The following is a 25352-nucleotide window of genomic DNA, read 5'->3' on the forward strand; positions in this document are numbered from 1 at the left end:
AATATAAAAATGGTTTGTTGACAGAGTACATTATTTGATAGCTAACAATCAGCGTTAAGTCTTATTTTTTAGTCAGATTGACTTGGCAACATATTTTGTCTAGTTTACATTTTATATCTCCACCCTAAAGGCTCACTGATATTTTCCTGATTTTTTACAGTTTAAAAATTTTAATTTTATATTATGAAATGCAGTATACTTAAGGAAAAGTATATAGACCAAATATAAACAGCTTAACAAATAATTATATAGTGAACACCTATGTAACTCTCTTCCAAGTTAGGAAATAAAACATTTCCAGTAACCCACAAGCTCCCTATGTATCTCTCCTGATAACATTCTTCCTCCTTGAGAAGTTATCAGTGATACAAGTTTGCTATTGATAATTTCCATACCCTTTATTTTGGTACTTCTTTAAGCTCACTTTTGCCTTTTTTTTTTTTTGAGTTTTAAGTGAACAGAATTCTTCCTTCCTTCACTCATTAGGTTTGTGAGATGCATGTATGTGTGTAGTTACAGTTCATTAATTTTCATTTCTGTGCATTGTTAATTGTATGAATAAACTACAATGTATTCTATTGATCACAATTTGAGTCATTTCCTATTTGGAGCTATTCTAAATACTGCTTCTGTGACAATTCTCATACATGTCTCTTGGTGCACATGTGCACATTTCTACTGGGTGTATACCCAGGAATGAAATTGTTGGGTCATAAGTATGCATATTTCAACTTTAGTAAATAATATTAACCTGTTTTCCAAAGGATTATACCAATTTACAGTCTACCCAGCAGTTTTGACAGTTTTGTTGCTCTATATCCTCAAATTGACACTTAAGGTCATTTCACTTTTAAACAATCTAGAGGATATATATATATATATATATATATATATATATATAATAAGACTTCATCTTTTCATATACTAATTGGTCATTTTGTATGAATCAGCTGTTCAAGTTTGTGCTATTTATTCTAGTAGATTTTCTTTTTGTTACTGATATGTGGGAGTTCTTTGTATATTCAAAATACAAAACTTTTAATGGGTTGTATATGTTGAACCCTTTTTCTTCTATTTGATAAAAAGCACTCTTTTAATCTACAAGTTCCTCCTCAATTCCTTTCTTTTCCTTAAACTTTCTCTTTTCAAGAACTTGGGTCATTTGACCTCTAAAGTTTTCCCACAGTCTAGATTTTGATTGCTTATTAGCAGTGATGTTCATTCAACATGTTCTCTTTTCTCTGTATTTCTCACAAATTATCATTGGGATCTGGAAGCTTGAACAGAATTAGTCTTGGCCAAAGGGATTTAACACATAGATTTTTTATTCTTTAATCAGGTGGGACATAATGTCTGGTTGTTTCTTTTTTGTGGTGTTTGCAGCTCTTCATGCTCAGTGCCTAGATCTGTTCATTCACTGGGGTTTGCAAGATTGTAGGATTCTAGTTGCATCATTTATTCGTATTTATTAGTTGGAATAATTTTATTAAGATATGTTTTCCCTTATGTATTTGGTTCCCCAATTCATGTAGCGGAAAAAATGCTAGATTCTTTTACCCTTATGTGCGAGTTTCAAAAAAATTGATTCCTTCTTATTCTCCAAAGTTGATCGGTGTTTTCTTTTTTAAAAATATTATTATTAAATCATAGAATTAAACATGTTTGATGGGTTTTAGTCCACTGCAGTTACTCTTTTTGAAGCTCATACAAGACCAACTTCAGCCAGTGACAGCTCTTTATACTGGCTTTTGAGTCTTTTTTAAGTCTTTTTTAACATTTATTAATTTTTGAGAGACAGAGACAGAGTATGAGTGGGGGAGGGACAGGGAGAGGGAGACACAGAATCCGAAGCAGGTTTGAGGCTCTGAGCTGTCAGCACAGAGCCCAATGTGCAGCTAGAACTCACGGACCAAGAGATCATGACCTGAGCTGAAGTAGGAGGCTTAATTGACTGAGCCACCCAGGTGCCCCGTGGCTTTTGAGTCTTTTTGAGTCATTCTGGTAAAATCTATGAGGCTTGTACTGTACAAAATTTTTTTTATACGATCTCCCTATTTTCCCTTACTTTTTAAAAAAAAAGATTGTACTGTTTCTATGTTGTTAGAGCATATAGTCATTACATACTAAATAAGCTCTTTTTTTAAAATCAATGTTATTGAGGCATAATTTACATATAATAAGGATCCATTTTAAGTGCATGTCACTGAGTTTTCACAAATGTATACACCTGTATGATCATGACCACAATCATAGTACGGTATATTTCCATCACACTAAAAAGATCTCTTTGCCTCTTTTCTATCCATGGCCCTGGAAACCACCAGTATGCTTTCTGTCACCATGGATTAGATTTGGGTTTTTCTGAGTTTCATAAAAACTGAATTGCACACAGTGTATTCTTGTGTCTGACTTCTTTCATTCAGCATTTTTTGAGACTCATCCACAATGACACAAATATGTATAATGTGTTCATTTTTATTCCTTTTTGTTTTATTGTATGATTATGCCAAAATTGGTTTATCAGTTCATCTGTTGATGAGCATCTGTATTATTTCCAGTTTGGGGCAATTATAAATCTACTGTGAACATTCTTATACAAGGTTTTTTAGGAACATTTTTTTCATTTTGGGAGGGTTAAAGAACTAGGGGTAGATTTTCCAGATCGTATGGCATGTATAGTTAAATTTTATTAGAAACTGCCAACCTTTTTCATAATGGATGTACCATTTTACACTCACAACAGTGTGCAAGAGTTCCCTTGGGGCGCCTGGATGGCTTAGTCGGTTGAGTATCCCAACTCTTGCTTTTGGCTCAGTTTATGATTCCAGAGTCGTGGGATTGAGCCCTAAGTAGTGCTCTGCTCTGAGCATGGAGCCTGCTTAAGATTCTCTCTCTCTCTCTCTCTCTCTCTCTCTCTCTCTCTCTCTCCCTCCCTCTCCCCCCCTCTCCCCCTCTCCCTCTCCCTCCCCCCCCACCCGTGCTCTTTTTCTCTTAAAAATAAGTTCCAGTTGCTCTGTACTTTTGCTAATACTTAGTATTGGTAATCTTTTTACATTTTAACAACTTCTTGGGTGCCTCAGTGTGGTTTTAGTTTCCTTAATGAGCAATGATGTTTTAAAATCTTTTGCTGATTTTATTGGTTTTTATTTTTATTGAGTCTTGAAAGTTCTTTATATATTCTGAATACAGGTCTATTATATTTGTGGTTTTCTCCCAGTTTGTGACGTGTTTTTTCATGTTTTAACAATGTCTCTCAAAGAACAGAATTTTAATTTTAATGAAGTCTTATTTTTCAAAATGTTTTATGGTTGGTGCTTTTATGTATTCTAGCATAGAAATCTTTGCCGACCCCAAGTAGTTCTCACGTGGGATCTTGTTTACTTCTTTACCCCTATGGACTTTCGCGATGTCAGAAGACATTTTTGGTTGTCACAACTGGCAGAATGCTACCAGTATCTACTGGCTAAAGGTCAGGGATGCTGCTAAGCATACTGCAATGCACATGACATCTCCACAACAAAGAATTATCCAGCCCAAAATGACAGTAATGCTTGTGTTGAAAAACCCTAACCTAGAGGTTTTATAGTTTGAGTGTGAATGTTCAAGGTTTTTTTTGGTGTAAGATGTGATGTTGGGATCAAAGTTTATTCTTCTTTTGAATGGATATCTAGTTCTAGCATAATGATTCTCACCTGAGAGTGCTTTAGCCTCCCAGAGAACATTTGGTAATTTCCGGAGACATTTTTGATTGTCACAACTGAGAAATGAGTTCTTGTGGAATCTAGTGGGTAGAGCCAAGAATGTTGCTAAATACCTTTAAGTGTATAGGATGCCCCGCCCACCACAAAGAAGTATCTGGTCCAAAATGTTGAAACTGTCGATGAGAAACTCTGCCTAGCACTATTGGTTGAAAAAGCTCTTTTTTCCCTCATTGAATTGCCTTGTCACCACCAATATGTGGGTTACTTTCCTGACTTTATTTTATTTCATTAATCTATATATCTGTCTTTATGCCAGCATCACCTAGTCTTCTAGTAAGTTTTGAAACCATGTTGGGTAAGTCCTGCAACTTTGTTCTTTTTAAAAATTGTTTTTGGCTCTTTTTAGTCCTTTTTATTTCCTTGTAAATTTTGGAACCCACTTGTCAATTTCTAAAGAAGAGCTAGGTGGGATTTTAATGGGGTTTTTTGAATCTGTAGAACGTGTATTTTACAAATATCTCTTAAAATAGTGTTTAGCTAGATTTTTTTTTCCTTTTCTTTTTGAGTAAACTCTTGACCTCTCTTGCCTTTTAAATGGAAAGGTTAGTCATTTACATTCATTATGATAATTGATGTACACAGACTTGTTTGTGATTTCTTTTTGTCTTTTTCTACAGTTCTATTTTTACTTCTTTTGAGGGGATTGATGTTTTTTCTCCTTCTTTTCCTCCTTATTAATTTGGAATTTGTTCATTGTTTTTCTGTTCTCTTAATGGTTACACTTGAATTTTTACAATGAATTTTTTCCCTCACTGAATTGTCTTGTCACTATTGATGTGTGGGTCAATTTCCTGGTTCTATTCAGTTTTATCAGTCTATATGTATGCAGAAACCATAGAACATTTTGACTTTCATCACACCCCTCCTGACTGATATTGTTTAACGCTGTCTCTTATTTAAACCTATCTACATTATTATTTTATATGGACAATATTTGTTTTATCCACAAATTTTGATAATTTTTTTGACTTTCAATCTCTTCTCAAATCACATTCTGAGATCCTCTTCATTGTTCCTCAAATGCTACGTGTTCTAGATGTTTGTTTGATGAAGGTCTCTTGGTGATAAGCAATCTTTTGGTTTGTTTATCTGAAAATATTTTTTTTGTTTTTCTGATTAGATGGTTTTACTCCATACATAATTCTAAGTTGACTGTTTTGTTTCTTTATCTGAAGATAATAATTCTTTGGCGAATGTTACTGTTATTGAAAAGTGTGTGATCAGGGGGCACCTGGGTGACTTAGTCACTTAAGTGTCAACTCTTGATTTCAGCTCAGGTCATACTCTCATGGCTTGTGACATCAAACCCCGTGTTGGGCTCTGTGCTGACAGCATGGAGCCTGCTTGAGATTCTTTCTCTCTCTCTCTCATTCTCTCTCTCATTCTCTCTCTCATTCTCTCTCTCATTCTCTCTCTCTTCCTCTCTCCCTCCCTCCCCAAATAAACATTAAAAAAGAAAGAAAGGTGTGTTATCTGTCATTTCTTTTAGGGAATCTCTCTTTTCTGTCTTGACTGTTCTTAGGTGGTTTACTGTTTCATTACAGTGTATGTGTGTTTAAAAATTTTTTTTTTTTTTCAACGTTTTTTATTTTATTTTTGGGACAGAGAGAGACAGAGCATGAACGGGGGAGGGGCAGAGAGAGAGGGAGACACAGAATCGGAAACAGGCTCCAGGCTCCGAGCCATCAGCCCAGAGCCTGACGCGGGGCTCGAACTCACGGACCGCGAGACCGTGACCTGGCTGAAGTCGGACGCTTAACCGACTGCGCCACCCAGGCGCCCCTGTGTATGTGTGTTTAAATGATGCTTGGTTCATTATGTTTCTTGTATCTGTAGATTCCTTTCCTTCTTCAGTTCTGAAAAATTCTCAGCCATTTTCATTTATTGCTTTTCTTTCATTTTCTCAACTCTGTCTTCCTGAGATTCCCATATTGCCTAGGTCAGACCTCCGTCTGTTTTCCATTTTTCTGTCTCTCTCCTTCCTCTTCCCACCCTCCCTCCTTCTCTCTCCCTCCCCGCCTCCACTTTTTAACTGTGGTAAAATATACATAACATAAAAGCTACCATTTTAATCTTTTTTTTTTTTAATTTGTGTTTATTTATTTTGAGAGGGAGTTTGTGCACACAGTCAAGTGTGTGTGAGCGACAAAGGGGCAGAGAGAGGGGAGAGAGAGAAATCCCAAGCAGGGGCCCAATGCAGGGCTCAAACTCAGGAACAATGAGATCATGACCTGAGCCAAAATCAAGAGTCAGATGCTTAACCACTGAGCCACCCAGGTGCCCCTATTTTAATCATTTTTAAGGACAGTTGAATGGCATGAAATACTTTTATATACTTTTGTGAATGTAATTCTACCACCCATCTCTAGAACTTTTTCATTTTCCCAAGCTGAAACTCTGTACCCACTAAATAATTCATTGTTCCCTCTTTTCCCCAGTCCCTGGCAACCACCATTCTACTTTCTAGCTGTATGAATTTGATATTTGACTTTTCTAGGTACCTCACATAAGTAGAGTATTTGTCCTTTTGTGATTGGCTTATTTTACTTAGAATGATGTCTTCTTCAAGGTTCAGCCACGTTGTAGAATGTGTCAGAATTTCCTTCCCCTTTTTAAATTTTATTTTTAGTTGTGGTAAAATACAACACAAAATTTACTATCTTAAGTGTGCAGTTCAGTAATATTAAGTACATTCATATTGTTATATAGCCTATCTCCAGAATTCTTTTCATCTTGCAAAATTGAGACTTTATACCTATCTCTGAACTGTTACTGCTCTAACAACACTTCTGATACCAACTATGTGGGTTTTTTTCCCCCACATCAACCAGTATTCCACCTCAGGACAGTAGGCCTAGGGTTTCGATGACCCTTTTCTCTAGTTCAATAATTTGCTCTAGAACTCAGGTAAGCACTTTACTTACTATTTCTAGTTTATTGTAAATGGAGGAGAGAGATGCATTTGGCAAGAAATGTAAGAAGAGGCATAGAGCTTCTATGACCTCTCTATGCACACCACCCTCCCAGTACCACCATGTGTTCACCAACCTTGGAGCTCTCTGAACCCCATTGTTTAGGGGTTTTTATGGAGGCTTTGTTTCCTAGGCATGATTGAATAAACTATGCGTTGTTGGTGAGTAGGTCAACCTGTAGCCCTGTAATGGGCCTTGGAATTTCCTGGCAAACGTCCCCCACCCTGAAGTTATCTAGGAGCCATGAGTCATCTCTGTAGCATACAAAAGACCTTCCTTCTTATCACTCAGGAAATTCCAAGGTTTTAGGTGCCCTGTGTCAGGAACCAAGACAAAGACCCAATAGGAGTTCTTATTTTATCGCATCCATTAAACAATAACTCTCAACTAGGATTCATCCATGTTATGGCATGTTTCTAAATCTTCTCTTTTAAGGCTGAATACATATTCCATTGTAAGTATTTGGACATTTTTTTTATCCATTCATCCATTGATGGGCACTTTGGTTACTTGTGCCTTTTCACAGTTGTGAATAATGCTCCTGTGGACACGGATGTACAAATATCTGTTCAAATCTCTGTTTTGTAAGGCGTAAGTGAAAGAATCACATGTTCAGCTCCTCACCTCACCGGATCTTGCCACAGGTGGAGGCATTTGCCCTCAAGCCACCTCAGTTTTCATGGGTTTTCTTACTGCTCACTGCTCCTGTTTCTTTTCGCTCTAGGTGTTTGGGGGTTATTTATTTACTTAGGGTCCTTGAGATTCTTTTTGCTTTGTACCAAGTCCAATAATGCATAAAAATTGTTGGCTGTGATTTATCTCGTATCTAGTGGGATTTGGGTAGAAGTCCTCTTCAAAGTACCGACCCTACCATACTGCCGGAAGTAGTGTCCTTTAAATTTTTAAGTTTCAAACATGTATGATACTATGTTTTTCCTTTCTGGCCCAAAATAAAATTAGGGAGCTGAATCATTTTCACCTTTCTTTGTAATGATAAATCTGTATTGTGTACATGTATATGCTTTTGGTGTATTTAGTTTTCAAGATATTTAGAGTGTTAAATAACATTCAGAGGTTAGGTGATGGGAAATAGCCTGAATCTCTTAACCTCATAGCTGTTTTTCAAAGACAAATAAATTATTAAAGCATCTTAAATGTATCAAATAATGATTCTTTAGTTGCTTAGTACCTACCAGTTATGAAATACCTTTAATAATATATAGTAATGGGGGCACCTCAACTGGCTCATTTGGAAGAGCATGTGATTCTTGATCTCGGGATTGTGAGTTCGAGTCCCACATTGGGTGTAGAGATTACTAAAAAAACAAAACGCTTAAAAAAAAATGGGGTGCCTGGGTAGCTCAGTAGGTTAATTGTCCCAACTCTTGATTTCAGTTCAGGTCATGATCCCAGGGTGGGATTGAGCCCCATGTCAGGCTCTGCTGAGCCTGGAGCCTGGTTAAGATTTTCTTTCTCTGTCCTTCTCTCCAGCTTGTCCTCTCTATCCCTCTCTCTCAGATAATAATAACAACAGCAACAATAATATATAGTAATCTATCTCGTTATAGGAGTAAAACTGTGTTAGATTTTCTGTGACTCTCTCTCTCTCCCTAATTAGTGAATTCAGTAAAACCCTGTGAAACATCCAGTAGAGTTTTACCAAGAAAGATGTGCCTCGGGGCGCCTGGGTGGCGCAGTCGGTTAAGCGTCCGACTTCAGCCAGGTCACGATCTCGCGGTCCGTGAGTTCGAGCCCCGCGTCAGGCTCTGTGCTGACAGCTCGGAGCCTGGAGCCTGTTTCCGATTCTGTGTCTCCCTCTCTCTCTGCCCCTCCCCCGTTCATGCTCTGTCTCTCTCTGTCCCAAAAATAAATAAAAAAAAAAATAAAAAAAAAAAAAAAGAAAAAAAAAGAAAGATGTGCCAGTGAATATCCAAGTAGAATAGTTTCTGTGTCATACAGTTCTTATATATTGCTTACCTTTGTACGTATGTTCAACTTCTTATAATGACTGCCATAAGATGGGAATGTTAGGGGTGGAAGTTAACTAATATAAATAAGGAACAAAGATTTTATGCAAATTTCACTCTGCAGTTGACTAGGATTTTAAAAACAAACAGAATTTTTCCATATTAACCCACATCTACCTTAGTTGCAAGTATATCCTGAATAAAATATCAAAGTCAGCATTGAAAAGCATGGATTGAGGGAGAAAATGTGAAAGATGGGGCAGTAAGAATTAAATAGGAGAAGGGGATATGAAACTAGATGAAAAGATAGACTGGAGTAAAGTTATTGATTTGTAACTTGACAAATTTCATAAATGTCTGAAGTGAAAGAGGATATAAAGATATTACAAAGATATGCTTATTGCTAATTACTCTTATGATGTAAAATATATTCTAAAAGGTTCAGATTAGATTAACAGGAGAAAAAAACTAAGTTTCTTAGAAGATGATATACATGTGTTTTGTGGGTTTTTTAAAAAATACTTATTTTTGTGAGAAAGTGAGCGTATGTATAAATAAGAGCAGGGGAGGGGCAGAGAGAGAGGGGGACAGAGGATCTAAAGCGGGCTCTGTGCTGATAGTAGACAGCCCAATGTAGGGCTCAAGCTCACAAACCGTGAGATCATGATCTGAGCTGCAGTTGGACCCTTAATCAATTTAGACACCCAGGCACCCCTGTGTACCTATGTTTTTTAAATTATAACCCCACTCCCACGCGAAAGTGCTGTGCATGTTTGAGTTATTTACATGTTATCACAATTGTCATACATTCTGCTTGAGTAAAGCTGTGAATTTTATTTCCTTGTTGATCATATTTCCTGCTAAGTTATTAGTATTTTGAAAAGTTTGGAGAGAAGAAAATACTAAATACTCCATCATTTATAACTTTTGTTATTTACTTAGTTCTTAAAGCTTATTTATTTTGAGAGACAGAGAGTGGTAGGGAGGGGCAGAGAGAAGGAGAGACAGAATCCTCAGCAGGTTCTGTCCTCGCAGTGCAGAGCCTGATGCGGGGCTCAAACCCACAAACTGAGATCATGACCTGAGCCTGAGATCAAGAGTCAAATGCTTAACTGAGTGAGCCACCCAGAAACCCCTGTTATTTATTTGTTTAGATTGTAGATTATAGTGGTCTGTGAGATAACTACTTTGTTAATTTATTGTGCTTGGGAATCATTAGTGTATTAAACTTATTTATTTCTCATTAGTCATATAACTGCTTTTATTGCAGGAAAGTGTGAAGTTTTCATGTGACTCTATTTCCTTGACAGTTTCTTAAATAGCACAGAAAATATGATGCATCTTTTCTATTTTTAAATTTTAATACAGTTGCTAATTTTAATATTTTTAAATATCAACTTTTAAGAAATTAGGTTAAAAAGAATAATGAAAAATAAGAGATTAAAGGAATATACATTATGCTTTGATTATTGGAAGTTTGATTAATGAGATGAATTTAATATTTCATTGAACAATTATATAGTCACATGTAACTAAGTTATTTTTGTTTTATTATTGCAGATGTATGATACAAATGATTGTCTCTTAATTTCTATTCCCTAGAAAATTTTAAAAGCTTGCATTGAACAAGTGAAAAACTATCCAGAGTTCTATACTCTCCATGAAGTCACCAGCTTAATGGGATTCTTCCCATTCAGAATAGAGATGGGATTAAAGCTAGAAAAAACTCTTCTCGCATTGGTAAGGTTTACCAATGAAAGTTTAAACTTATTTTTGTCTGAAACACCATCTGTATTTCGCAGACAATATTTATGTTTAAATTTTGAACAATAATGAGATAGAACTTTTAAAATATGCAATACAAATGGGTCTTCTTTATTTTGTGGATAACAGTCCTTGATATTTTTTAAAATGTCACTACCAACTTTATTTCTTGATTTTCTTTTCATTCCCACCTTTTGTAATGTTCCTAAATGCAAAGAAGGTAACCTTTTTTCTTTTAAAGGTTTTTATTCACAATCATTGGAAGTAAGTATGGGTAAAGAGGATATTTTAGAGTTTCTGTTATATTTGTACCTCATTAAATGAGAGGTTAGAATTTAAAGTGGTAAGGAAGATTACATGGCACCCTGGTCTTGGACCTTCTTTGAAAAGAAAAACCCATGTATGCAGGTTTTCCAGCAAAATCATGGAAGTCTTGACTTTGAGAAGGTCCTAAAGTAGAGTGAAGTATTTTAAGTTGAGGGTTTCATATGCTGAAAAGAATACTTGTCTTAGGGGAAAAATACGTAAGATATTTGGAATAAGACATTCCCTTTTTTCTTACTTAGGGCAGTGTAAAATACGTGAAAACGGTATTTCCCTCAATGCCTGCAAAGTTACAGCTCTCAAAAGATAACATATCTACCACTGAAACACCAGAAAAAACAGCTGCAGCTATGCATTACGTAAGTAGAAAAGTGTTTTTGAATTTTCCTAAGTAATCTTCTGTATCTCATAAAGTACATAACCATCTTACTGTTCTAAAGTCCCCTAGTGGAATGTCTCCCTTCTTTTTGGTACTTCCTCAAAGAAATTTCCAATAAATATAATCAAGTAACAAGTTGTATTTTGTTTTTCAGGATATTAGTAAAGATCCAAATGCAGAGAAGCTTGTTTCAAGATACCACCCTCAGATAGCTCTAACTAGTCAATCATTATTTACCTTATTAAATAATCATGGACCAAACTACAGGGAACAGTGGGAAATTCCAGTGTGTATTCAAGTAATACCTGTTGCAGGTTTGTGATTTGCTGTATCAAGTAACGCTCTCAAAAGTGGAGTTGGACCAGTTCTATTTCAACTATCTAAACATATATGATCATTTGTCAAATTAAAAAATCTTAAGTTTTGATTTAAGGAGAATGTGAATTTTACACTTATACTTAGAACTTTTAAATAGTGCTACTCTAGAATTGATACCCATGCATGAGTTCTTAGGTCTACAGAACCCGTACTCATTTTGTGGGGTGAAAGAGAAAAATAATTACGGTTTAGAGTAGCCAAAAATACTTGTAATAATGAGTTTCTTCTTTCACTGAAATGAAAGGAATGCAGAACTTTATTAGATAGCCTCAGATGGGTCAGTTTCCAGACTTATTTACGTGTCTGATACTGGAATTCAGAATGAAAATAGGTCTGTACTTGTAAGCATAGGATAGTCTTTCTTTGGACAGTCAAGTTAATATCTTCTAGAATTAATATTATTTTATGTAACAATTGTAGTAAATACAGAACTGTGTCTAATGAACAAAACTACAGTTTAGAGCTAAATGTAATATATTATCTGTGGTAAAAACTTCGTCACTTTTTGGAACTAGAGTCTTGTAAGAACTGAGTAATAATGACAGTAAAAGTATAACAATAAAAAGCAGAAAAGCTTTTTAAAAATCTGTTAGAGAACATTTTTCTAGCCAAATTCTCTCAGCCTTATATCTCTAAAGATCACAAGCTCAAGAGTGGCAAATACATGAGATATGTGCTACCACTTTCCTATCCTATATTGCTTTGTTTGGTGATCTTTCTGCCCTGTATCTTGTTTGTTTGTTTGTTTCTTTTAAATATAACTACTAGAAACTAATCACCCTCTTTCTTCTGTTTCTGTTTTAAGGTTCAAAACCTGTTAAAGTAATTTATATTAATTCACCACTTCCTCAAAAGAAAATGACAATGAGAGAGAGAAATCAAATCTACCATGAAGTTCCATTAAAATTCATGATGTCCAAAAACACATCTGTTCCAGTTTCTGCAGTATTTATGGACAAACCAGAAGATTATATGTCTGAAATGGAAGTATGTAATGCTTGCTTCCTTTTTTTTTTTTTTTTTCCAAGAAATGTACTTGTTTATCCTTTTGAAGCATAAAGTTTTACTGCAGGTCTTTAAATCTAATAGTTAAAATACAGGCACTATATTGAAACTTAAAATGGAACCCCAAGTCAAGCTAGACTTTGAGCAACTAATTTAACCTCCCTCAGCCTCAGTTTTCTCCTTTTGTAAAGGAGAGATGATAATACCTACTTCACAAGATTGTTGCAAGGATTAAGTTTGATATTACATGTAAAATGCTGAGCACAGTCTTTAGTGTATATGTACTAAAAACTTAGTGGTGGTGGTAATCATGATAGTGGTTTTATTTAATTGACTTCATTCATATTCAGGAGTTCTTAAGTATGAAAAGGAATAGATGAGTTTGATTGGTGCAGAAAAGTATTTGGCCAGATTGTTAATTCTTTTCAGTACACTCATGAGCAGCGTGACCTTAGGCAAGCTTTCTAATTTCTCTCTGTATATGGTTTGCTCATCTTCAAAATGGGTTTCATGATAGTACCTAACTCATAAGATTATTTTGGATTAAATGAGTTAACACACATAAAACATTTAGGACAATGCTTTCCTCTCCATAAATAGTACTTTTATTATTTTGTGTCCTTAAAAATATTTTCCATGATTCTTAAAGTAAGACATTCTGTTTAGACAAAACTTTATCCATTCATTTTACAAATATTTATTAAGCAGATACTGTTCTCTGCACTCAGCATACAGCAGTGAATAAAAATAAAGTCTCTTTTTCTCTCACAGCTTACATTAGTGATGGAGGATGCAGATAAAAGCATAGCAAACAAGCAGGTTGTGATAAATCCTATGCAGAAAAATAGAGTAGGTTAAGGGGAAAGAGATGGGAATGTGTCTATTTTAAATTGATGATCAGGACTTTTCCAATGACAAGAAATATGAACAGAGACCCGAATAAAGTGAGAGAGCAAACAAAATTAGAAAATAAAATTGAAAAATGTTTTTTATTTTATTTATACCTAAGAGCTCATACTATCTTGAGGATATTGGCCTTCTGTCTTTCATATTTGTTTATATGTTTTTCTCTGACATTTGCCTTTAATATATTTATGGTGTAATATCATAAAGCACTTCCAGCATTTCTTAAGTTTTCTTTTTATACATTTTTTAAATACTTTCTTACTGTTTATTTTTGTTTTTTTTGTTTTTTTTTTTTTTCAACATTTATTTATTTTTGGGACAGAGAGAGACAGAGCATGAACGGGGGAGGGGCAGAGAGAGAGGGAGACACAGAATCAGAAACAGGGTCCAGGCTCTGAGCCATTAGCCCAGAGCCTGACGCGGGGCTCGAACTCACGGACCGTGAGATCGTGACCTGGCTGAAGTTGGACGCCCAACCGACTGCGCCACCCAGGCGCCCCTTACTGTTTATTTTTGAAAGAGAGAGAGACAGAACATGAGCGGGGAAGGGGCAGAGAGAGAGAGGGAGACACAGAATCCAAAGTGGGCTCCAGGCTCTGACCTGACAGCACAGAGCCCAAAACAGGGCTCAAATTCATGAGCAGTGAGATCATGACCTAAGCTGAAGTCAGAGGCTTAACGGATTGAGCCACCCAGGTGTCCCTCTTTTTACACATTTTTAAATCTACCTTATACTTGGTGTGAGGTGAGTGTCAGGAAGTAACAAGTGCTGTGAAGAAACATGAAGTAGGTTAAGAGGAAAAAAAAAGTAACAATAATTTCTTTCTGTGATAACAAACCTTGGACCTTTATCATTATTGATAACAATGAAAACCGCTGGACAGAATATAAAATTTTCTTTCTTAGCATCATCAAAGAGCTAACAAGACAGTGAGGAATTACAATGAGGGCTGAGATAGTAGAGAAGACCAACATCCAGAGAGCCAAGTCTGTCACTCAGAAAGTCATTTTTGCCCTGAATGTTATCTGCCAGTTTTGAAGAGGCAGCAAAAAATGAACTTTGTTTTTGTTAGGATCACAGGACTAGGGTGAAAAAGTCAGAGTTTAGTTTTCTGCCAAGGGCTTGAACCCTACAGGGCTGCACCCCAGGAGCAAGAGTGAACTAGAAATAAATTCACTTTCTCAGAGATTGTAGCCCGAGTTTTCAGGCCTTAAACTTGGATTCAAATGCTTTTGGATTGCTAGTGTCTCTAGACACCTAGTAGGAGCAAATGAAAATAATTCTTAAAGAAACATAATGTCATTTTGGGCCTCAAATTATTTCTACCAGTAACTTTTTAAATAAAGCATCAAGAAAACATTTAAAGATAACTGAACCCACAAGGAGAATAGGTACTATGAGCAAGAACCATCAGAAACAATGACCATAGAAACAGACTGAAAAATAGATCCTACAGTTATCAGTCACAGATTATTAGCCAACTCTGTTTAACATACAGCATTCAAAGAAATTAAAGCCATGCTTGAAAATTTTGATGAGGAACTAGAAACTTTTGAAAGAGTAGATTTGAAAAAGAACTAAAGAAATTTTAAACTGAAAAATATAGTAAATGCAGTTAAGAATTTTCTAAGTGGGGTTATTAGCACATTAGATGAAGCTGAAAGGAGAATTGATAAACTGGAAGATGAGTCTGAAAAGACTATCCATAATAAAGCACGGACAACAGAAAGAAAATAGAATAGAGCAAGAAATATAGAGGATATAGTGAGACCATTTAACACATGTAGTTCTACCCAGAAAGATACTGTAACAGAGATAATTGGACCAAAGCAATAGTGGGAAACAAAAAACCTCTTAAAAGCCACCAGAAAAACGAAAGGCACATTACTTGTACAGGACTGAGAGTTAGACTGGCAAGTAATTTGCGGTAACAACAAGGGAAACAAGAAGACACTGGGAACAATATATTGTGCTAAAATAACCCCTACACTAAAATTACCTAACCCATGAAAATATCCGTAAATAAAAAAATCAAAGATATTTTCAGATAAAAATTGACTTTGCTACCAGCAGATCGCCTCTGTTGGATGTTCTTCAGGCACAAGGAAAATAATCCCAGACAGAAGGAGCATGGTAAAAGATGCAAGAGGGAATGAAGAAAAACAAAAGTGAAAATAATGTGGATAGGCTCTAATCTGTAGGTGAGTACAGGGACACTCAGGAAATTAAGAGAGTTGTGGGATGACCTGGGCCCTAAAAACTCTAGAAACTAACCAACTAAAGTTCTTTCCCAGACAAAAGCCTTCATTCAGGCTAGTAGTACAGTCCATATTAAGCATAACAAGGACATTAAAGGTAAGGAAAAGAAGTTTTTCTATAGCTGAGGACGAGGGGAATAGAGAAAGCAGATTTCAGAATGTACTTAAGATTTTATACACACACACACACACACACACACTTATATACATACATACATACATTCATTCGTACATACTTTGTAGAGGAGTGGAATATGAGCTTAGAGCCATGAAGCTCAGAAAGCTGACTTGGCCTGCCCTCACACAGGATTGTCCAGGAACAGGAGAATCCATCCAATTTAAAGAGGAACAACAGAAGAAGATTGTTGATGGAAGCTCTTACAAAGGTATTCCAAGAAAAGAAGATAATTGCTATAACATTTCTGCAATCATCTGAAGAAAGATGTACCCACAAAACATGAAGTGGGTTTATCCTTTACTATAAAAATCTCAATTCCAAAAATGTAGCTCAGAAGTACATGAGGAGGGGTGCCTGGCTGGCTCAGTCAGTAATGCGTATGTCTCTTGATCTTGGGGTTATAAGTTTGAACCCCACTTTGGGTGTAGAGATTACTTAAACATAAAATCTTTAAAAAAGTACACTAGGAAAAGAGCAAAATGTATGTGCAAAGTATTCATTCCAGCACTATTTGTAGTAGCAAAAGATTGGAAACCATCCACATGTCCCTTAAAACGGTTTTGATTAAATAAACTGTATGTCTTCGACAGCATACTGTGCAGCTATTAAAAAGGATGAAAAAACTATAGACAGGAATCTACAGAGTGATACCCAAGATATATTGTTAAGTGAAAAACGCAAAGAAGACGACATTTTGTGTAATGTACTACTATTTATTTATGAATGGGGAAATACAAATATATACACACATAAACTGACTTGCTTATATTAAAAAGAATAAAAATCCTGCATATAATAAACCTAAAACTGGGAGAAGTATGGAACAAAGTAGGGGGAAGCAGGATATCAACTAGATTTCTCTAAATGTACTTTGTTTTACACTTCTGACTTTTGAATCACTTTTGTTTTATGTCTATAAAACGAATTTTTAGATTGTTATAAAAGCCAACCTAAGCTGAAATGAAACAAATTAATCCACAATATATCAAGTTAGTAGTTTAACCACTCAGTGAATTATTTTAAATGATTTGAAACTCATTAATTTGACCATACATCCCAAAAGATTTATATCCTAAGTTCAAAAAGAGCTGCCAAAAAATCTTAAACTGCGTTTAGTAGCCATATTGTTAGTAATGATACTACTTTTGTGATTTTGAGCATGTTAGATAATTTCCATAGTTCCTTTATATTAGGAACCAAGAATTTTGGAGATAGGAGAGATAGTAAATGCCAATCAAAGAAGTTAAGTAAAAGCCCTGTAATAATATTGGAATAGTATCAAAAACATGCCAGAACCACTGAAAGGTTTTCTGTGGACCAGAGATGTGTCAGTTTGACATGACAAAGAATGGCTGCAATGGAATAAAACATAGAAAATATGTTAAAACCCATGAATTCATAATGATAATTTTTTAAAAAGTACTAGTCACCTTTGGAGGGTGTTAGTGCATAAAGTCATGCTAAAAACTGGTTTAAAAAATACCAGATATTTGTCTTGCCTTTCCAGTGCAATCTATATTTAGGGTAATGATAGAATGTGATTGTCACCATTTTTCAGCTAATAAAATAGTGAATGAATCTAAACAGTGATCATCAGGGCACCTGGGTAGCTCAGTCGGTTGGGCGTCCAACTTGATTTTGGTTTAGGTCACGATCTCACAGTTAGTGGGTTCGAGCCCTGTGCCAGGCTCTGTGCTGACAGCATGAAGCCTGCTTGGCATTCTTTCTCTCTCTTTCTCTCTCTCTCTCTCTCTCTCTCTCTCTCTCTCTCTCTCTCTCTCTCCTCCCTCTCCCTCCTCCCTCTCCCTCCTCCCTCTCCCTCTCCCTCTCCCTCTCCCTCTCCCTCCCTCTCTCTCTCTCTCTCTCTCTCTCACACACACACACACACACACACACACACACACACTAAATAAACTTGTGAACAGTGATCATCAGTAATGGCTGCTAAAATTGATCAGTGAGGTGTTTCATAGTGGGTAGATTAAGTTGAGGACCCTTGATGACTCGATAGATCAATTATAGTATCACAAAAAGAAAGACAACCAGAGACATTATTAGCCTCCTGATTGAAGTAGAAAGTACACAATACTACCATATTCAGGTTAAAAACAACAACAAAAAACTGCCCGAGGGGCACCTAGGGACTCATTCGGTCAATCATCCAACTCTTGATTTCAGCTCAGGTCATGATCTCACATTTGGTGAGTTTGAGCCTCTCTTTTTCTCTCTCTCTGCCCCTCCCCCGCTTGTGCCTGCTTGTAGGCACGCAAGTTCTCTCTCAAAAACAAATAAATAAACATTTTTTTTAAATTAAAAAAAAAATTGTACCTGAATCTAATCAAGCTACTAGGTTGTTTTAATAGGAAATTTAAGGGATAGAAGAATGTGTTAAGTGACATCAGGGAGATGCAGAAGTTAAAATCCAGAATTAGAAATTTTTGTAGGATAACTAATTTGTTTTTTTTCTACAAATATCTGGTGATGTGGGAGTTGGTAGAGTATGGGAGAGAGGCACTTGACAAATCAAAATTGACAGATATGTCAACCAAATACAGTGTAGGGATCTTGATCCTGATTCCAGTTAACAATTGTAAAAGACATTTATCAGGCTGGGTAATTTTAACACTATGATTAGCTATTTTATGACATTAAGAAATTATTAATTTTTATTGATATAATTAATGATATGTTTTAGAGAAGAATCCTTTTACAGCTACATACTGAAGTATTTACAGATAAATGATATTTAAAATTTTATCTAAGTTTGTTCTATTAGAGATGAGACCATTGTTTTTCAGTTCATTGATTTTTTGTTTTATAGTTACTAAATTTCTTCACTTTATTATTATGATTATAATAGTATTATTTTTCTATATCTTGAAAAGGCTGTGAATGATATTTCCGATTTTTAATGTCTAGTGTTCTATTTTTGTTGCTTTTTAACTATTCTGCAATTATTTTAATTATTTTATCCAATAATTGGGAATGTTTTTTAATCTAGGTGCTTGGGTTTATTGTTGTTTATTTACATTTTTCTTAATGATTTCCAATTTTATTTCCTTCTAAACAGAGAGTAAGATCTTAGCAGATTCTGCTTTGTGCTATATTGATGTTTTCTTTGTATGTTAATTTATAGTCCATCTTTGGAAATGCCCCTTGGATTCTTGGGAGGGAAAAGGTATATCTTTGCAGTCTGTGTATATGTTTCAGTCATTCATACATACTTCATTTAATATTATATGTACTTTCTATATCCCTGTTTTTACTTAGAAATAGTATATTATTGACCAAGTACAATTGTATTTCTGTCAGATTGTCCTTTTATTTTTCAATTTTGACTCCATATTTTGAAGTTATTTGGCATGTGAAAAATCATTATTAATGGATTTCATCTTTTTTCAACATAGGATTCCTTTTTCTGTCTAATGTCTTTTGCACTGAATTCTGCTTTGTTGAACACTTAATATTGCTATCTCTTATCTCTGTTTCTTGATGTTTGTCCCATTGTTTTGTTTTTAACCTTTCTGTGTAAGAATGCCTCATGTAAACAGCATATGGTTTACTTTTTACTTTTTTACTAAATCTGGTGGCCTATTTTAATAAGAGCTACTGTTTACTGAGAAGCTCCTTACTATGTACCAGGGACTATGGTAAGAAACTTTTTATATACAAGTTCTCATTTAATCCTTAGAACAAATCCAAGAAGGTGACCCTCTTATCACTATTTAGAGATGAAGAAATTGAGGTTCACAGAAGTTGAATAATTGACATAAGTTGTTCTTTCTTACTACATGATTACTGTCAGAATATTTCTCTCTCAGATCCTAACCTGTATGGCTAGTGGGTATGTATAGCTTGTAACCAAATTTTTATGGTATTTATCTAAAGTCCTTTGCCAGATTGAGGAGAGATCTATTGCTACTTGGGGAGAAGACAGTTTATTCTTGAATAAATTAGACCTGTTTATAGTTCTTCCGTTACCAAAACAATACATGAAAAACTATAACCTCAGTGATTTGATGTCCCAGAATACAATAAAATCATTTCCTGTCCATATTAGAAGAGTTGTTTTCTCTGAGTAGGTGTAGAAAGTCATTGTTGATGTTAGGGATGCATTGGAGGCTGGTGACAATTCCCCAGCTGCGGTAGAAAGCAGCTTCCTCACAGGAGCAAAGAGGCTTTCCTCCTGGTCACCTCATTACAGTGTATATACAGTGGATATCAGTGAAAATCCTTTGCATTTCTGTTTGGCCCCACATTTGTTCTTTGTGGTTCTCTTTTCGATTAGTGGAAATTCCTTTTGGGATGTGGGGGTTCACAAATTTGTCTTTATTTCATCAACATTTCAGTAGGAAAGTAAGGTTGAATCAGTTGGTAGTTTATCATCCTCTTAAGCAAGAACCTTTCAAAGCCATTAGACATTTCTTTCTCCTTTTAAAGAGCATGAACTATCTATGTGATGTGTAGAGGCATTAAGAGATAGGTGAGGACTGTCCTGGAATATCTATTAATAGTTTACCAATATGTTTTCTTAAGATGTCTTATGAAGTTAATGAGTGCCGAAAAATTGAGACCCTTGAAAATTTGGACCTGGATTTTGATGGTGACGTCACAGAACTTGAAACTTTTGGAGTAAACACCACCAAACCATCAAAGTCACCAAGTCCAGCAAGCACTTACACAGTACCCAACACAACAGATACCCCCACAGCTCCCAGCACAGCAACCACATCTGTGGCACCAACTGCTCCAGACATTTCTGCTCATTCTAGAAGTTTATCTCAGATTCTGATGGAACAGTTGCAAAAGGAGAAACAGCTCATGACTGGTATGGATGGTGGCCCTGAAGAGTGCAAAAATAAAGATGATCAGGGATTTGTACCATGTGGTGAAAAGGCATCAAATCCTGAGAAGTCTTTGGTGCAAGATAGTGACTTGAAAATGTCTGATTCCTTACAGTTAGAAAGTTCTACAGAAATTGAAACCTCTAATAAAAATGATATAGCTACTGATACAGTATATGCCCCTGAAAAACTAAATATTCTAGAGAACACAGACAATTCAAAGGAAAAGACTGTTACATCAGAAGCAGTGAGAAGTGAAGATGTAATTCTTTGCAATAGCGATACAGATGAAGACTGTTTAATCATTGACACAGAGTGTCAAAATAATAGTAATGGAAAGACAGCTGATGTGAATTCTAATTTAAATTCTAAACCAGCTAGCCCCAATTCTTCTTCCACACAGGCTTCTGTAGGAAACCAGACTAATGCTACTTGTAGTCCTGAAGAGTCATGTGTTTTAAAAAAACCTATCAAACGAGTATATAAAAAATTTGATCCAGTTGGAGAAATTTTAAAAATGCAGGATGAACTCCTAAAGCCAATTTCCAGAAAAATACCTGAATTGCCCTTAATGAATTTGGAAAATTCTAAACAAACTCCACCTTCTGAACAATCCTCTGCTCCTTCAGATGCCTCTAGTTGGCCAAAATCTGTTTGGCCTTCTGCGTTTCAGAAGCCAAAAGGACGTAAGTAAATATTTACAAAGACCTTTGTATTAACTGTTTTGCCTCTTCCTTATCCTTCAGTTTTTCTCCCGCATTCCCTCACTTTCTCTGTTATAACCTGTCTCGTATATAAATATATATATATATATGTATATATATATATATATATATATATATATTTTTTTTTTTTTTTTTTTTTTTTTTTTTGAGAGAGAGAGTGCAGGGGAGGGACAGAAGAAGGGAGAGAGAGAGAGAGAGAGAGGGAGGGAGGGAGGGAGAGAATATATTAAGCAGGCTCCACTTCAAGCACAGAACCTGACACATGCAGCTTGGTGTCACAACCATGAGATCATGACCTGAGCCGAAATCAGGAGTCAGATGCTCAACTGACTGAGGCACCGAGGCACCCCCTGTCTCATAATCTTTACATCGTCATTGAGATTTCATTTTTCAGTGTACTGTTTATCCAACATGTACAGTGGCTACTGTAGCTGCAGGTGATATGGCTCACTGGAATGATGAAGGGGAAGTGATCAAAAATAATCATCAACATTTATGAGTTCAAAATTTACTAATTTGTGGTGTCAGACCGGAGTTTTATACTTTTTCACATTCTGAGATAGATATAAAGTTGCATCTCAGCTCTGCCTGAGAAGTCTTCCCAGAGTTGTTAAAAGGCTACATTTTTGGTCTTCTTTTTCCTCTGTTGTTTGGTGGGAGGAGGAGGAGGGTTGATGTAAAAATTTTTTTTCAGTTGAAAAGCAGGTTAAGGAAAATGACATCACTTTTTTTAAAACTTTTTTTCTTCTTGCTTCATATGTTGTTTCACTAATTTAACGTTGGTGTTAATGAAGGTAGTAAAAGTTTTGACTTCAGCTCTTGGCTGGAGTTCCTGTAAAAGTAAACAGAAATGGTACTAGTGTGAATGTTCAACTCAGAGAAATAGAAAATAAAGTCGATAGAAACCTAAAATTAGATAATGGAATTATTTTATTTTGAATTATGATGGATAAAGAGCTAATGTATTTTAAAATAAAAATGAGAAATATAATTATTTTTAAAGGATTGCCATATGAACTTCAGGACTATGTTGAAGATACAACAGAATATGTAGCTCCGCAGGAAGGAAATTTTGTTTACAAGTTATTTAGCCTGCAAGACCTGTTGTTACTTGTGCGATGCAGTGTCCAGAGGATAGAGACCAGACCACGTTCTAAAAAACGGAAGAAAATCAGAAGAGTAAGTTGTTACCTCGGGAGTTAGGATGTGGTAGTATAAGTAGATAATCAGCAAATATTTAACATGCCATTGTTATGAAGTTTAATTTTAAATTGTTGGTCACTCTAGAATTTTTCCAGGTTGAGCTGAGGCTTTTTGTTTATTGTTTTTTTAGTAAAATACTGAAAGCACTTTTAATAAGGGAAAATGGAAAGTGTTAAATATAAAATTCATGAATGCTCGTAACATTCTTGCGTGGAATTTATAAACTTTATGAAAAATGGCACCATCATAGATTTGACCTAGGCTGGCACATATATTCCTGCTTTCTGTGAATTTGGAGTTCCATTATGACTTATTAGCCCCTTTCTCTCTTACTTTGGGGATCTTCTTGACTCATTTTAGAAGTACCACATCTTGACAGGTGTGCTTTCACACACATTTGAAGTCTTCCCAGAGTTGTTAAAAGGCCACATTTTTGGTCTTCTTTTTCCTCTGTTGTTTTTTTTTGGTGGGGGGAGGAGGAGGAGGGTTGATGTAAAAATTTGTTTTCAGTTAAGAAGTTCTTACTACAGTTTGAGTAATTGGTTCTTAAATAGTTTTCTGTATTTGATATTTGAAGTTCTCTTTGAGATTAGTTTGGTTTTTGTGTGATCACTGAATTCTGGTAAAGAGGAGCCTCTATATTATAATTGATTATAGTGATGTCTTTCATTTTTACATAAGAGAATTTTTTCTGTTGTGTACCTTTGTCATTTTGTGTGTGTGTGTATTTTTTTTTAATTTTGATGTCTCTGTCTCTTGCTTTCTAACCTACCTCCTAATAAGAATCCTTAGTGATCACTTTAAAATGTCATTATAGTTGCAGCTAGGAATCAGGTGATCAAAATTAGTGATGCTTTAGCATTGACCCTTGTGGATCAAGTCCCTGATTACTACTTTGTCATATTAAGGAGTAACTGGGAAAAGGAAGGGAGGAAGGGAGGTGGGGAGAAAGAGAGAGAAAGAAAAGAAAGGGAGGGAGGAAGTGCCAGCCTTTCCAAGCTGCTAATAGCAGTGTCTATCAAGAAAAAATTCTAGGGGCGCCTGGGTGGCTCATTCGGTTGAGCGGCCGACTTCGGCTCAGGTCATGATCTCGCGGTCTGTGAGTTTGAGCCCCGTGTCGGGCTCTGTGCTGACAGCTCAGAGCCTGGAGCCTGTTTCGGATTCTGTGTCTCCCTCTCTCTGACCCTCCCCCGTTCATGCTCTGTCTCTCTCTGTCTCAAAAATAAATAAACATTAAAAAAAAAAATTAAAAAAAAAAAAATTCTAAAAGGAACCCATCAGGATCTAGGATCTTTGTCCAGCAGAATCTAGTGGACTTGGAGGATCTTTTGCTTGATGATACTGTTCTCCTTTGTTAAATAGAAGGAAGACTGTGAATAAATTTTTTAATTCTTTTCATAATTTGGTTTTTATCAGTGGTTAAGACTTGAAATTTTAGAAACCAAATGGTTTTGAATTAAATGTATGTAGTAGTGTTTTTTATAAGAGAAAGTCAAGGAATGACAGAATACTAAAAATTTTATTTTAGTCTGCTCCTAAATAAAGGCTAATATTCTCCAAATTAAAAGATTTTACCTTATTTGCTAATTTTTTCCCTTCTCGCGTATACTTAACTGTGATCAATTTAATGGCCATAGCATGAATGTCTTAAATATGTGTCAGTGCTATGGACTGTGTTTTCAGTGTTTTATTTCTGTAATTTTTACCATCTCTCTGATTTATTTGGGAGCTAACCTCATTTCTTTCACTTTCTACCCTGTGAACCCTTAGCACTTTGTATTGATCTCCCAGCTGCCAGCAGTTAGTAACTATTGATGTCCAGTATCTCTTAAGAAAGAATAGCTTTAGGGATATATTGGGTACCGAGTTAATTCTTGAAACAGACAACCTATTAAGGACATTGTCATTCACTTGACTAAAATGCAATTTGTAAATATTGAGACACAACTTTATAGGAAAGAATTCACTCTTCATCAAAATATATCAAAATAGTCAAGCCCCAAAGAATATCTATAGCCTTAGATATAGAATATAAATAGCCTTATATTTTTGATTATGTCAAAACCAGAGTAAAATTGTAAAATTTTCAGTGAATTCTTATCATATTGTACCTTTTATTATCTGAAATAGTTTAGTACACATGGTTAAAATCCCTTACTAGAATGCATTTCCCTTGGAATCATGTCTGACTTGTTTCTCCCAAATGTTTTATATCCTAGAAACACAATAAACAGGTATTCTATAAACAAGAAGAATTGAGGGATGAGAGAGAAGAGGGTGTTATTAAGGAAGAAATTATTTAAGGGAAATTTAAGCACTAGTTTGAGAAGTTTTAAAGTAGCCCTATTTAAACTCTAGGTAAGAAAGCATTCTCATTAATATTTACTACTTAAAAACCAACTTGTTTAGATAAAGCTTTAAAATACCTAAAAGTCTCTTCAACCTCTGATACTAGCTACTAAGTATCTATTTAGGAATTTATGTAAAAGTTTAGAAAGGTTTATATGAGTAACTGGAAGACAGAACCAATAAAAGCTTTCATTTGGGGAAAATAGGAGTTACTATTCAACATAGAAAGGAAGAGTAAATAAAATTTTTTCTTAATTTTCCTATTTATTTTGAGAAAGAGAGTGAGAGAGCACACTTGCGCGTGAGTAGGGGAGGGGCAGAGAGAGGGAGAGAGAGAA

General features: G+C 35.4%; 1 protein-coding gene across 6 annotated transcripts in view; it reads left to right on the forward strand.

Annotated features, from left to right (window-relative positions):
* Positions 1 to 25352, forward strand: part of ICE2 (interactor of little elongation complex ELL subunit 2) — a 65149-nt gene that overhangs the window by 11747 nt on the left and 28050 nt on the right. For 5 of the 6 annotated variants that reach the window (XM_060621044.3, XM_078448664.2, XM_060621043.3 and 2 more), the window contains 7 exons: positions 10303 to 10440; positions 11031 to 11147; positions 11322 to 11481; positions 12351 to 12532; positions 19030 to 19071; positions 20430 to 21423; positions 22466 to 22641. In XM_060621044.3, coding sequence (XP_060477027.1) covers positions 10303 to 10440; positions 11031 to 11147; positions 11322 to 11481; positions 12351 to 12532; positions 19030 to 19071; positions 20430 to 21423; positions 22466 to 22641 — 1809 coding nt within the window. The remainder of the gene's footprint in view (positions 1 to 10302; positions 10441 to 11030; positions 11148 to 11321; positions 11482 to 12350; positions 12533 to 19029; positions 19072 to 20429; positions 21424 to 22465; positions 22642 to 25352) is intronic. The other variant, XM_060621046.3, reaches the window with a different exon arrangement.

The sequence above is a fragment of the Panthera onca genome, chromosome B3, assembly GCF_046562875.1.
Source record: "Panthera onca isolate mPanOnc1 chromosome B3, mPanOnc1 haplotype 2, whole genome shotgun sequence".
Classification (NCBI taxonomy): Eukaryota; Metazoa; Chordata; class Mammalia; order Carnivora; family Felidae; genus Panthera; species Panthera onca.